This window comes from Ornithodoros turicata, chromosome 6, assembly GCF_037126465.1.
Source record: "Ornithodoros turicata isolate Travis chromosome 6, ASM3712646v1, whole genome shotgun sequence".
Taxonomy (NCBI): Eukaryota; Metazoa; Arthropoda; class Arachnida; order Ixodida; family Argasidae; genus Ornithodoros; species Ornithodoros turicata.
This window is the reverse complement of record NC_088206.1, coordinates 62,802,378-62,816,223: the sequence shown is the minus strand read 5'-3', so window position 1 is coordinate 62,816,223 and position 13,846 is coordinate 62,802,378. Positions and strand designations below refer to the sequence as shown.

The window sequence follows — 13,846 nt, the reverse complement described above, 5'->3', positions numbered from 1 at the left end:
CCCTGTCACGAGGTCCGGCGGGGGTGCTTCGTTTGGTTAGCCAGGCGATTCTCACACGGGAATATCGGGACTAATTCCGCGACATGTACTTTGGACCTGTGCGATTCACCCGAAGCACACCCTATCTCGTAAGCAAGAACACAGAAGAAAGAAGTTGGACCGCCAATGCGTACCTTGCGGCACGTGTGAACACGAGACTGTGAAATGAGGGGAGTCACAAAGACAATGTAGCTTAAACAAAACAAATATTTACTTGAGAAACAGCCAGGCTTTTAAACGAGTGAACTAACCAATGCATATAGAACACCACGCATGCTACAAAATGATACGTTCTGCATTTTGAGCAACCGCTTACAAAGAGGTAAGACAGGCAACAAAGAAACAAAGTCTTAGCTGGTGCCGGCTGAGGGTCCTGGAGCTCGGAAGGGTCGGGTCCCTGTTGGGTCGATGTTCTGTTGGTGGACAACACACGTACACGCAAACACTCACAAAGTCCTCGTTGACTGTTGTGTTGTAGTGCGACGACTTCTTCGCCGCGACACCCGTCGTTGTCGCTTGTGGATACGTGAGACCACCGTTAACTACCGACACTGACCGCCCCTGCTTTCCGAAGTCACCAAAGTCCCGGTTTGCGCCACCCGCGTAAGACGGAATCGAACAAGCCACATGTCCCCACCAAGTCTTCTGAGCGGCTCCCCTTGTCTCCTCTACTTAGCCCCTTACGATGCACTCAGAATACATGTGTTACCTCTCACCCCGGTGCCAGACGAGACAAGACAAAAGTACAAAACGTACAATACCGCAAACATAGGTTTAGCTAAGCCACAACATGCCCGGAATCCCCAAATTTATTGCTGCCACAGTTTGTCTCAGACGTCTGGGAAAAACAACCGAGTCGAGTAACCCGACACCTCGGACGCGTCTGTGTATGTCCTCCAGGTCGCCTTCGACCACCATGGGTGTGATTCTCCGGTCATTCCCCCCATCCACGGTTACTCAGTTTATTTGTTTCTTTGCTTTGGCCGCGGGGTCTGGGAAGAAATCTTCGCACCTCAGACATTTGCAGAAACCAAGTAAATCGCCCCTTACGTAAAGCGGCTGGCCGTGTTTTGTGACAGCCCCCTTGTCTCTTCGAGTCAGAAGCGATGACCCTATCATTCATGGCAATGGTTGACGCACAGCGTGCTATGCGGTGAAGCTCTGTTTTTAGAGTGGACGAAGGAGCGGTTTCTGCAGTCCTGCGTGTGTCTTCCCGACGTGCCTCTCTCCATGGAGATGGCGTTGAAAAAGCGTCAGCAAAATCCATTGTTTTGGTTTGCCGCTAGGGATCCGTTTCAATCGAAACCAATACAATATCATGAACATGGTGGAGCCCAGTAAGAGCGAAGTATGACTTTGGATAGCCTGTAATAATATCGAACTGTATTTCGACCGCTGATTGTCCACACACCTCGAAAAATAGGTGGAGCTCTAGGTTTGAAGAGGTTCCATTAATGGCGGGCTGCCTTTATTATATATGATGGCAATAGATGTTCCAGCCTCAGAACATCTATTGCCATCATGTTCAACAGATGCCGCTTGCGTCGATCCCGTCGTATAAATGTGTGTATGGGTGAGAGAACATGTAAGAGTGAAAGTAGGATGAGCGAGAGAGTGGTTGGTTTGTCCCTTCAGATGGACGCACCTTTGGAAGTCGCTCGGGAGGTGTGTTAGCTTAGCTCAATTGGTAGAGCCCTGGACCTGTCATCCAGAAGATGTGGGCTCGAGTCCTACAGCTGCCTAATCTTTTCAGTGACTTTCTTCTTTTCATCTTTTTTATATACACGGCTCTGTAATCGCCCATGCAGCACCACCACCCTGTGCTAGGTGGCCTTAGGGGACTGTGCGTGGCAATTCGGTCGATACAGAGTATATTCGAATATCTGGAAATTTTGAATATATGGCAATTCGAAACTGAAAATATTATATGACTCAATGTTTATCAACCGTGTGGATAAGAAATTTATCACCTTCACTTTAGCTGCATTCTATTCTGCAGCATCTACAAGCTCTACGGACATAGTATCTGCCTTGTCTTGCATCCATCGCCAATTTCTGTCGGCAAATACAGAGCACTCCACAAGCGGCACAAAGCCCACCTACTCTCGTAACTGAAGTGAAATGCCCAACGCATCATAATATGTCCATGCTCTGTTTTTGTATGCGTTTCCAGGTGGTGGGGCTGTGAAAGTGTGAACAGCTTGCCGTTCTGGGCGCGACTATAGCTGGAAAGATGAGATTCTCAAGCGTCTCCCGGGGAACGTATACCTCTTGGTGCACAATATATCCTTCGGGGGACCGCTCTTAGCAGTCTGCTAGGTGTTTTTGGCGCGCGCTCCACGGTATGCGCAGCAGTTTATACATTATGCATCAAGAACGTGTTCACTAGTCTCGGGCTGAGGACGGTACATGCAATTTTGTGCAGTACTTGCGTGGTCAGTTGGTGAGTGCTGTTTGGATATTTCTTAGAAGACCTACCTTAGGTAGATCCAACCGACCATTTAACGTAATATCTCGAATTCCGTGATATCTACTTGAAGTAGTTCTCTGATGCCCGTATGTCTATCACTGTCTCCGGGTCACAGCTACTGAACGGTTCATTGCCGCTGAATCATACGTGTGAGGGAATCCACTGTAGGGAGGTTTCGTCGCAACGATGCCTGTTCAGCACATACAACCCTCTGAAGCAGCACGGAAGCATTGTTGCATTCCGGGCTCGCGACCCCTTCGTGTTGGCCACACCCAAACTTGTATGTAACGGGTAACGGGTAATTGCGTTACTAGTAATCAGTTACTTTTTTGAGTAATTTGTAACGTAATCGATTACTTTTGGGGCCCAGTAATTTTTTGAGTAATTCAATTACAATTTTCAGTAATCAATTACAAAGTAATCGATTACTTGGAAACTAAAGAATCCACAGGACTTTTCCCGCAACAATTACTTACCCGAGGACCCCGAGGTCAATTGCCACAGTGTTCCGCACGTGTAGTGTATTTTTGAGTCCATTGTCCTCTCCCCATTCATGTGTACTAAAGTTGAACACTGCTCTTATGAAATAAATTCTGCTTCATTGCTGACTTCGTTTTTGCTTCGTTTCGCTTCGTTTTTGCTCAGTTTCCTTTTTTTTTTTTTGTGGATATCTTTTTCTCTATCATTTTTATGTCGTTTTCTCAGATATCGAAAGTAATTGGCAAAGTAACGCGTTACTTTGCAAGGCGTTACTTCATTACCTTTTCCGGCAAGTAATTTGTAACGGTAAAAAAATTACTTTTTCGTACAAGGTAAAGGTAACGGTAACGGTAATCAATTACTTTTTTTAGTAACGTGTACAAGTCTGGCCACACCTTTTGAAGCGGTGTAGGACGGAGAGTCACCGTCTGGATGGGCTCCCCCCACCTCCAGGTGATGCTAATCCGCCAAAGTGCTATCGCCAGTAAGTGATCTGACGTCAGAAGTGACCGATGGGCAGGCAGGATTGTGATATCACTATGCAGTCGACGTGAAGGCCAGGCTGGACAGGGCTGCTCCAACCCCTGACCTTCGCTATAATTAGAGAGAACCCCACGATTGTAAGGCGGGCATATAAGCTCGTCCCTTTCTGTATGTTTTTGTCTTCTCGTCATGCTGTAATAGACACCGTCACCTCGTTCTTCTCATTCCTGCTTACTTCTGCTCGGATGGCCAAGCTACCGCTCAGAGGACCTGACCCGACGTCCACAACAGCATGCTATCACACGCGAAGTCTCTTATTTTTGGATTTCGTTGCTTCATCAACGATGACGACTGCCCCGTTGATGTCCTCAACTAGCCGTCTATGGGCATCCCGAGGGCATGCTACACATACATAGAAAGTTTCCACACGACATACCGTCTGCAATATTTTATACCTGCAATCACTTACCATATCGCCAGGATTGAGAAAAGTAGCAATGATGCCCGACTCGCAGACATGCTGATGTCAGCTCTGTAAAGCCTGAAGGAAATGACTGCAGCCTAGGCGTTTTCTTTCCTTTTGTGTTCTACGACTAAAAAGTCCCGTCAGGAAAGTATACACAAACGCGTCCTATTTTTTATCAACTGCCACGTAGGTGTCTACTTTGGTCACTGGCCCAGTTCACGCTACCATTCACTATTCATTGAACGGTGAATAGATTCGCAAATATCCTTGTATAGTGACTAACAACAACAACTTTATTTTGAGATGGAGAATAGAACGAACCTGTTTGTACCACGAACTTTAATGGTTGACAGTAAGGAAAATGCCAGCCGCTAACGTGTCAAAAATCAATGAAACTGCGAGTATAGTCCTGTCTTCGACCAGGTTTGTTCAATAGAGTTAAAGTGACACATTAGGTGACACCACTAACAATTGTCGCCAACGTGCTTGATCTAGCTCAATTCTTTTGAACCCAGCTGGAGAAAGAGCAGAAGGTACAGTCAAAACACCTTTCAATATTGGCATTTAATTCGTGGATACTGCAAGAATGACAGGACAAAGAGCGTCAGTGACAGGTCAACGTAATGTTAAGATCAGTAATGGGCACGCTTCATGCGAAAGCTTGGAATAGACAAAATGCAGTGCGTCAGAGAAGCAAAACACACTTTAAAACGCGCATCTTCAATTAGCCTGCAGAGACGGGTGAAATGAACAAAAACCCCGTGCTGTGCTTGAACTGGTTGACACCTAACAATCATATAAGCAGAGACATACAATCTAGATTACTTGGCAAACGAGAAGAACGTGGCATGGAATGAAAACACTTGAGTTTAAAAATGTCGTAGGATTATTTTTTATCTAGAACGTCGGTTGCAATGTCGGGAGTATAGTTTCACAGTTGTTTTGCAGATCGGGTTCACTTGAATGGCATAGTGTGAAATGGCTCGCACCAATCCTCATGGATACAGCGACCAAGCATCTGGCTGATGCGACGCCCTTGCATTTTATTATTGTTATTATTACTATTGAGCGTCATCCCCCCTCTGTTGCTGGGGCTGATGCATTTTGCTCCAGATACCCTCAGTCCACTAAACTGAAACAAATAATTTCAATTTATAATCCGCTGCAGCCCAATTCTGTGGTGTAATAAACCAACTGTTCATAGGTAAGTAGATATACAATATGGAGAGATTGAATTCGGCAGCCGACCCATTGTGCGCCTAAAAAAAGGACAACGTTCCACGTTGTAACGCCCACCCACGCACGCGGCCACCAAAGTGTATAGTCGCTGGTCCACAATTATACGCAAAGCAATAACAGCACGTGCGCAACATCAACGACGTACACAACAACAATGATATCAAACGTTAATAATTTTTCAATCTCCCCTATTATTCTTTTCTTTGTCAACATCAACATTAACATCCTTTCTGTGTTGCTTTTAAAGCGCACGCTATATATAGAGGGCACAAGTGATAACTTCTTCGGAGGCCTTACTGGGTCTCACAGAGAGAGCGAGAGAACATTGCAAGTGATGTGGCACAGATGGCTGCCTAAGGGCATAATCAGACCATCATCTAGCCCTTGGTCTTCCCTAGTACTTCAACACCGACGGTCTATGACGTTTTGCGCGGCTGAACAAAATTACGCGCCAGGCGTCGTATAAGCGTTTGACACCAACGTGGTAGAGTTCGGGCGTCGCGTAGATCGAAACCAACAACGCTGTTGACTTGTATGGACAACATATTTCTTAAATATGAGGAGCAACAGGAAGGACACACAGACGACGGGACGGAGCGTCTTTTCTGTTGCTCCTCATACTCAAAGAATATGCTGCCTACAAGTCCGTTACACCAGCTTGCTTGCCTCCTAACCCTGTGTTCTACGCTGTTGACTTGCGAATTTCGAATAGGGTACAATGAAACCAACTTGTAGTTATTGGCAGGACAAAAATAAATATATAAGTGTTGATAGTTCTGAGGCGACTTCGAAACCAAATATTCTTGTGCAGACGAAACGAAGGGGACAAACAGAGCACGCAGCACTGAACTTTCAACAAATGGGTTTTATTGACACGACGACAGAGTACTTAAAGCCTACAGTCAGGGAGCACTATTGTTCGAGGTTGCCAGACAGGTAAATAAATCAAAAGGAAAAATGCGTAAGTCAGGCGTCTACTCTAATGAAGTTCATCGGTTCTTTTGGAAAGACCATAAGTACTAGATTGGATATTGTTACCTTGTATATTGTATTGTTGACAATAGAAAATCACTAGACATTAAATACTGTGCTGTGGCGTCAATAAGACCCATTTGTTGAAAGTTCAGTGCTGTGTTCGTCCCCTTCGTTTCGTCTATTTTTAGTACTGCACTGCAAAGGTTTTTACCGCTTTTAATCACAATACTCTGAGTCGGCACAGTTCCCTTTAAGTCGGCCCAATGATGCATACTAACCCCCCCTGTCCCAAATTTCTTCCTGTTGTCCTCTTTCCATCTATCTACATCTCTATGCCGCTGATGGCCACAGTTGCTTCGCGGTGCTAACACGCTGGCACACGTATATCGACAGGGAAGATAGTATCCCCGTTGCTAAATAAACTACTGTAAATAAATGTTAGATAACGTTTATATACAGGGTGTGTGCAGAAAAACATGACCCGCATTTTTACATGTAACTCGTTGTCTACTTAGCCGAGGAACTTCCGGTGGCGCACGACGGCGTACTTATGCGTGCGAAAGCTGCAAAAAAATCCTGGAAGCCATACTCAGTGTAAAAAAATAAACAGAGCGCGAAAACATGGGCTTCCATGCATTAGAATAGGGCGGTCATGACAGTGCATGGTAGTGCATTTCGATCTCATGAGAGTTATGTGCAGGCACAGCTAGGGGTACTGCCGATGAGCATCCATGTGGGACATCGTTTCGATTTATGCACCGATAGCTCCCCTAGCGGTACTTGAACACAACTCTCCTACGTGCACCATGTTGCCCTTTCACATACACCCTGTTGTCCACCATGTTGCCCTATTTTGATGCACGGAAGCCGACGTTTTCGTTGTTCCGTTTATTTTTTAAGCTGGGTATGGCTTCCACAATTTTTCTACAGATTTCGCAGGCATAAATGCGCCATCATGCGCCACCGGAAGTTCGTTAGTTAGGTAGGCAACAAGCTATGTGCCTAAATGCGGGTCACATTTTTCTGCACACACCCTGTATATAACAGTACTATAAAACAGTAACTATAAAATGTACAGTTATGGTGAGCTATAGCACAGTCGCGCGCGGACTGACACAGACAGAGGCAGATCCGGGATTTCTCTGAGGGGGGTCCAGCCATGGACAGCATGTTAGATACGCAATCTACCGTCAATTAAATACTATGTGACTATAGAAATTGAGGATGGGGTTCGGGGCATCCGGACCCCCCCCCCCCCCTCTTCTTGATACGCCCCTGGACACAGAGGAAACACTCTGTCGTAGTTCACATACGGTCAAGTGCCGACGCTTGCTGAAGATGCTTGCTGAAAAGATAACGGGAATCTGGAGGATCCGCCAGACAAGGCAATCACGCACACCTCATCGTGTCTTCCTTGTTTGCCTTTTCTCTGCCGCGTGTACGTCACTCCGTTGCGCGCAGTATTCAAAGATAACGCACGAATCAGCTGACTTATGTGGGATGATAAGACAACACATGACTCTCCACACATTTGCACGTGAGTTTCCAAGCGGCTTTTGAAACATCGCATAGGCGAGCACTTGCGTGAAGGGAAATGAATATGGGGCGCCGTGCGTTTCAGTTGCTGCTGCTGAGCGTAGCAGCTTCGCTGACAACATGGTAAGCATAATGTTTTTCATGTCGGCTAAAATCCTAAACGCCCATGTTTGCTCTTCGTATGCCGAGGAACATCCGCGTTGCGATTGTTGCTTGCTGGTTCGTTTCCCATATAGTGGTGTAGCCTGCAACACTTTCTTGTCCCTTTCTTGTTGCTAAATGCTCAATCGCCAAGAATCCAACCCCTGAAAATATGCACGAGGCTCTCGTACGTCGTATGTACGTCCTGGGCAGACTTCTAAGGTAACTGTGCCGACATATGTCTGAAGAAAATCCAGGACAAACCCCAGACAACACAGCCGGCATCGGGATTCGAACCCGGGTACCTCCCAGTCTCGACATGGCGAGCACGCTGATCACTGGGCCAATCGCCGCAGAGAATTTCAAACAGGGGTCTGTGGCTGCGGCTGACTGCTTTTGTGGCTGCTTGCAGCTCGTTTCTATGGTGACTGCCTCTGAAAGCACGGCTGTAATTGATGGGACTTCTAATGAGCACGTCACGGCAATCAGGTCTTTCCTCTAGCTGCCCTTGACATCATTAGCCCCTGTATTGCCATCAGCATCACCTGCTCGTTAGTGTCTCTGGCTGTATTTGGAACAGAACCTTACGCACCCCATCATACTTGAGGCCTGGGTCTAGGCAAAACAGGCAACAACACACACGAGGAACAACCACGCACATGAGACCTTATACGTTAACTCATAAGGCCTTTTCCTTTATCTCGAATAGTTAAACAAATTGTCCAAAGAACGAAATGTTTGTAGGAGAATAATCAGAAGGTATGGGTCGAACCTTCGATAACGTTGTTTCCGAAGTACCGCACCAATCAACCGATAAGATTCTGAGTGATGCACGCTGCCAATAGAGAGATTTCGGGAACCGCGCGCTCTGCAGCGGGCTATCGGCCGGTGGCTGCGTAGTGGAGTGGCAGGCAATCGTCCAGAGGGCGTTTCCGGAACCGGAGAAAGAAACAGCTACGGAAGTCGTGTCATCTTTTGTCAAATATAGAACAGAGAAAACTGTATGTCTACTGAGGCAATGTAATCACTGAACTCTACCTATCTCTCTCTCTCTCTTTCCAATTTTTGAAAGGGACGTCACGTGTACCGTAGCGGTTTCTTTCTCTGGTTCCGGAAAGCGTTTTCTTGCTTGACTCCGACCGCTCCACTACGCAGCGCCCGACCGATCGACCGTATGACGTTACGAACGGCCTACTAGCACTCTCTATTAGTAGTCGATACATCTTTCCTAAAGCAAGAGTAGGTTAGTACTTTTGAATAGATGATACGGAAGAAGAAAAAGCTTCAGTGTATTAACGCAACAAAGAAGACGTGTAGCCACGTGCGGAGAATGTGCGCGGAAACACGAGCACGGCGCGGTAAACTCTCGGGAAAAGTCGCTTTTCGTCGACCGCGCAGGGCACGATTTTTGGCGGATGCCGCACATCCTCGGCCAATCAGGAGGTCAACGGAAGTTGCGTGACGTTCTTGTTTTCTTCCGGCCTCCCGCACGGAGAGCACTGTCGGCGTCGTTGACTGGAAGCGTGACTGGATTCACTGGAAGGCATCTGTCGCAGCGGGGCTCACGTTTTTCATCCGTCGAATTTATGAAGGAAATAAAATGTCATTATACTGCCTACATTATAAAGCGTTGCATTAAAATTACTTTCTGGTCCGATATTGGAATAAAATTCGTGAGTGCAGGCAAGCAAAGGATACTGATTGCCATAGTGTCAGGAACGAGAAAGTTAAGCATTGGTGAGTTTTAGTATATCGTACGCTATCGCCTTTGCGTACGTAAGGGATAGCGTGGTGGTTCTCCGCAATGCGCGAAGCTCTGTTTATGTATTGCGCGTGTGCAGAACCACCAACGCTATCCCTTACGTACGCAAAGGCGACAGCGTACGATATACTAAAACTCACCATTGTTCGCAAGCAGAAGAAGAAAAACAAAAGCGCTATTGCCACAGCGAGTGAGCCCAAAGCCTGCGTTTCGCGCGGAGCTGTAATGTTGATTTCGCAAAAGCTCATATGAGCTGGTCCAAATACCCATAAAGATTTCCTATAGGTTTCAATGGGGTGCTGTGGGTAGCTGTGGATTCCTATGGGCCCCTCAGGTACCCATAGACTTTCCCACGTGCTCCGACCTATACAGGCCTCCAATGGGTTCATGTAGGATCTTATGGGTACCCATACTAACACATAGAACCTGCAGGTCCTGTAAGGTCCTGAGCAACGCGGCCCCTAGAATGTCCTATAAAGTGAAATTGAAACACTTTGCGGAATTGATGGTTTAGGCCTTCCTTAAAAAAAAAAAAAATGTGTTAGCGTAGCGAAGCAACCGTGACTATAAGCGCCGTATAGACTTGGACAGATAAAGAAAGACAGCGGGAAGGAGGTTAGCGTGAATCCTGGGCCAACTTCAGTGGGAACTGTGCCGACATCCATCTGGCAAATGCCACATGGTATCTCATACGGTGTATATGGTATGACACATAGAATGTGCGCTTGTCCCCTTCTCGTCGTTCCTGTTCCTCGTATATACTGTTTGGTGGGCTACCGTGTTGTTTAGTACGTACCAACTAGCCCAACTCGCTGTTCTCGTTCACATAGAATGGTAGACCCTTCCTTGGAATAGTACGTTGTTGCCCTGTAACAAATTATTCCGGCCTCCAAGGGACATATGAACGAAAATCACACACATGTAGCAGTAGACACGGAGTGCACGTTATATTTATAAATATATCTGCAAATATATACACTTCAACCTTAAAAAAGGAAACTTGCATGGACACTTCCAGATATGAGAACGGGAACTTTCGCTACAGTCAATAACTCGACATCGCTGTCGTTCGTCATCTTGTCAGACGCGGTCTCAGGAGCTCTCGCGCTGGACGAGATCTCGGTGTGGAGAGTCGCGGGCGGAGGCGCATAGCGCATAGCTGGGGCGGCATGCATGCGTGCAGCTGGCCGCAGGCTGTTCCGCACGTCTCTACCGTATGCGTACTTTGTATTAGTATTGTGTTGTCTGCATACGTTGCTCCATGTAGAAGTTAAGGATGAACTGAAGCAGTGTATTTGCGGGACATGCAGCAGAGAAGCTTCAGCGCAAGAAGGAGAGGTCACTTACCTGATGTTCAGCCAACAGTGGAGCGCAGGATCCTGTCAAGGAGAATTCTACAATGATCGGGTATATATATGCAACCTCCTTTTTTTTTCTAGTTTCGAAAACGTTGGCTTGAAATACCACAATAAAAATATAACGTCCATATTAATGCTATATGTAGTTGTATATGTTTTTATTACTTTACGAAATTTTTCTCACGCAATGTTGCCTTGAATTTACTTGGCCTTTAAGGTGGAAATGGACAATTCGCCGATTCGAGAACAGTAACAACTTTATTTTGAGATTAGGAATGGGGAGTTTCATCGCCAGGGGCCATGCTCTATCCCATTACTAGTGGTGACGTGGGGAATGAAATAATGAGCCCCTTCACAATAACGATAGCAGTCATATGCTGTCCAAAAAGGTACAAAAATACTTTCGAGGGCAGAGCATTGGAGGGCTGGATTTGGTCATGAACTAAGCAGTTTTGATAGAAAGAGGGAGCGAGAGTCCAGCTGAGAACATTAGTCCTTCTTGTAATCATTTAGACCTAATTCTTGCATTTTTATGAGGAAAAGTTGATTAAAAAAAAAAAACAGCCTTTACTCACAGTGAGATTCGAGACGGATTTCCATTGTAACGAAGACGTGCACATGCGTAACTGCCAACCTGCACGTACAGCTCCCGTCAATCTTAATATTAACACTGGAAAAAATATGGTCTCGTTCCCTAGCGTGATTACAGCAAAATTATTATTGGGGCCATGAGGAAATCTTAATTGAACAGAATTATTCTGTTAGTTTAACGCAAGGATTTTGTTCACTTAACATTCCCCTATAGTGCCCGCAGGGTGGCTGGTATCGCGCTCGGCAACGCGAACGAATTTTTTCCAGTGTTATTATTAAGGTTGACGGGAGCTGTACATATTCAAGAAAGTGAGATACGAACAATAGTAGCAACAATAGTAGTAATGGCAGGAACAATAGTTGCAGTAAATGCGTGTATTCGTAAATTTTTTTCTAGTGCATCAGGCAACACGAAAGGAACTTCTGGACCATACACGGAATGTGGTGAGTAGAGCTCTTCCTTCAAGTTCACTCCCTGTTCTTACTCGCATACCTTACTCTTGAAATGCGAATTTCGAAGTGAAACTTTATTGTACATAGAATGTTGCAACGGTCCAGTTCTTATCTTATCCCCTATACGTGACGTCATTCGTTTTAGTGACATCAACTCCTCCTCTCTTACCTCTTGAGGAGTTAGAAAAGAAAACTTCATGGTGGGAAAAGCTGCGGACGGTGACAACAAAAAGAAAAGTGCCAAGAAAAAAAAAGAAAAGGCAGCAAAATGTCCCAGTGTCGTCCAGCTTCCTTCTATTCTTTGTTTTTCTTTTCTTTTTTGAGTTCATGTTTTTCTTGTCCCGATGTCCTTCCTTGTCCCTTGTCCCCTGGATGTCCTCTAGCAAGACTGCGCTTATATTATTTCGTATCGACTAGAAACCACGACGTACAACCAAGATGTACAACAATGAAACTGAACGGGAATGTTCGTGCTGGGAAGACATGTACACTCTTAAAAATGAACTTCACCGCATAGCACGCTCCTAGCCAACCACCATCTCGAATGATATCGTTATCTGCCCTGATTGGTTGAAAACGGGGAGCGTACGCCTTTTCTGCGACAATTATGAACAGCATAAGTGTATAGGACGATAAGCATTTGAGGAGCGTATTCCTCCAAGTATCTATTTATTAGCATTTATTTGTTTCGTAGAAGTAGGCCTTGAACAAGTACTGTTTTATTGTTGTTGTGGGTAAACCTTGTCGAGTGTATAGTTAAGTAATGCCACGTTGCGTTGTAGGCCCTCGAATAACCACGGTTCTCCAGAGTTCTGCAACCATACTTTGCCGTACAACGAGACCGCTCTCCAGGTACGTCCTTGTTGGAAAACCCTCCAGTTATTCAACACGTTATTCTGTGAGAATTCTAACTCCGTTTACCCGCATGCATTGTAGCCGATCTACAGCGAGCTTGAACGGTACTGGCCGTCGTACACTTCGAAGGATTCGAATTGGTTCTGGTAAGTTTCATCTGGTCTAGTGGTCCATTGGGCGGTACACACGTTACTTTTCCTAAAGCTTTGTCCAATCAAGAGGTGGTCGTTTGCTCTTACCTTCATATCATTATCGTATCTTCGATAATTGTTCTTTAGGAAACACGAGTGGCTAAAACACGGCACCTGCGCCACAGGCATTCCCGCACTCTCCGGTATCTCTCAGTATTTCAACACCACGCTCAACTTTTACTTCCGACACAATATTACCAGGTGAGTCTTATATGTCATGAGCTTTCGCAGACCAATAGGAATGATTTAAGCTCGCCGACGTGGGATAAGCTCAAGAGGGTAGAGCACCGCTAACTACAGCACAAATCGTTCGGGAGTTGTATGAATGCGGCAAGGTGAGGAGATCCAGATCCGATATGGTTGACAACTAACCCGGGAATGTGGACCTGTTGGAAGGAGTACAGCGAAAACCTACCAGGAGCCAGAAGACGTGGACAAGGAAGAGTACGACGTCTTGTTCTATCGTCTGCTCCCGTATACCACGTGTCCTTTGCTTCCTGGTTTGTGTTCAAAGACAAATTGCTTAGAAGAAGGGGATATTGCATACACACAGTAGAGGGCCCCATTTTGGTTCCGTTTACCGAAGAGATGGAAAAGGAACAGTCAACCGCTTTGGCGCTTTTTCCACATCGTGTGGGTGCAAGTGGCAATAAATGTGTCTTATATGGTATGATATAAGTATTTACTCGTTGAACTGACATGTTGTATAACGAATCATCGTATGTGCAATCTGTGTAACAAGTAATGTCAGTAGCGCTAACGTACAAGCGCCCTGACCTGGTTAAAGAACTGAAAGCGGCCGGGAAA

General features: G+C 45.9%; 2 protein-coding genes across 6 annotated transcripts in view; one reads left to right on the top strand and one right to left on the bottom strand.

Moving 5' to 3' along the window:
• The window catches only part of LOC135398684 (uncharacterized), a 43,991-nt gene extending 36,413 nt beyond the window's left edge, over positions 1–7,578 (bottom strand). The window contains exon 1 of the mRNA XM_064630069.1: positions 7,466–7,578. The gene's annotated coding sequence lies outside the window, so the exon portion shown is untranslated. The remainder of the gene's footprint in view (positions 1–7,465) is intronic.
• The window catches only part of LOC135396940 (ribonuclease DdI-like), an 87,464-nt gene that overhangs the window by 72,622 nt on the left and 996 nt on the right, over positions 1–13,846 (top strand). For 3 of the 5 annotated variants that reach the window (XM_064628186.1, XM_064628185.1, XM_064628184.1), the window contains exons 3-7: positions 10,902–10,998; positions 11,938–11,984; positions 12,776–12,845; positions 12,930–12,994; positions 13,127–13,240. In XM_064628186.1, coding sequence (XP_064484256.1) covers positions 10,942–10,998; positions 11,938–11,984; positions 12,776–12,845; positions 12,930–12,994; positions 13,127–13,240 — 353 coding nt within the window. In that variant the 5' untranslated portion in view covers positions 10,902–10,941. The other 2 variants (XM_064628183.1, XM_064628182.1) reach the window with 2 other exon arrangements.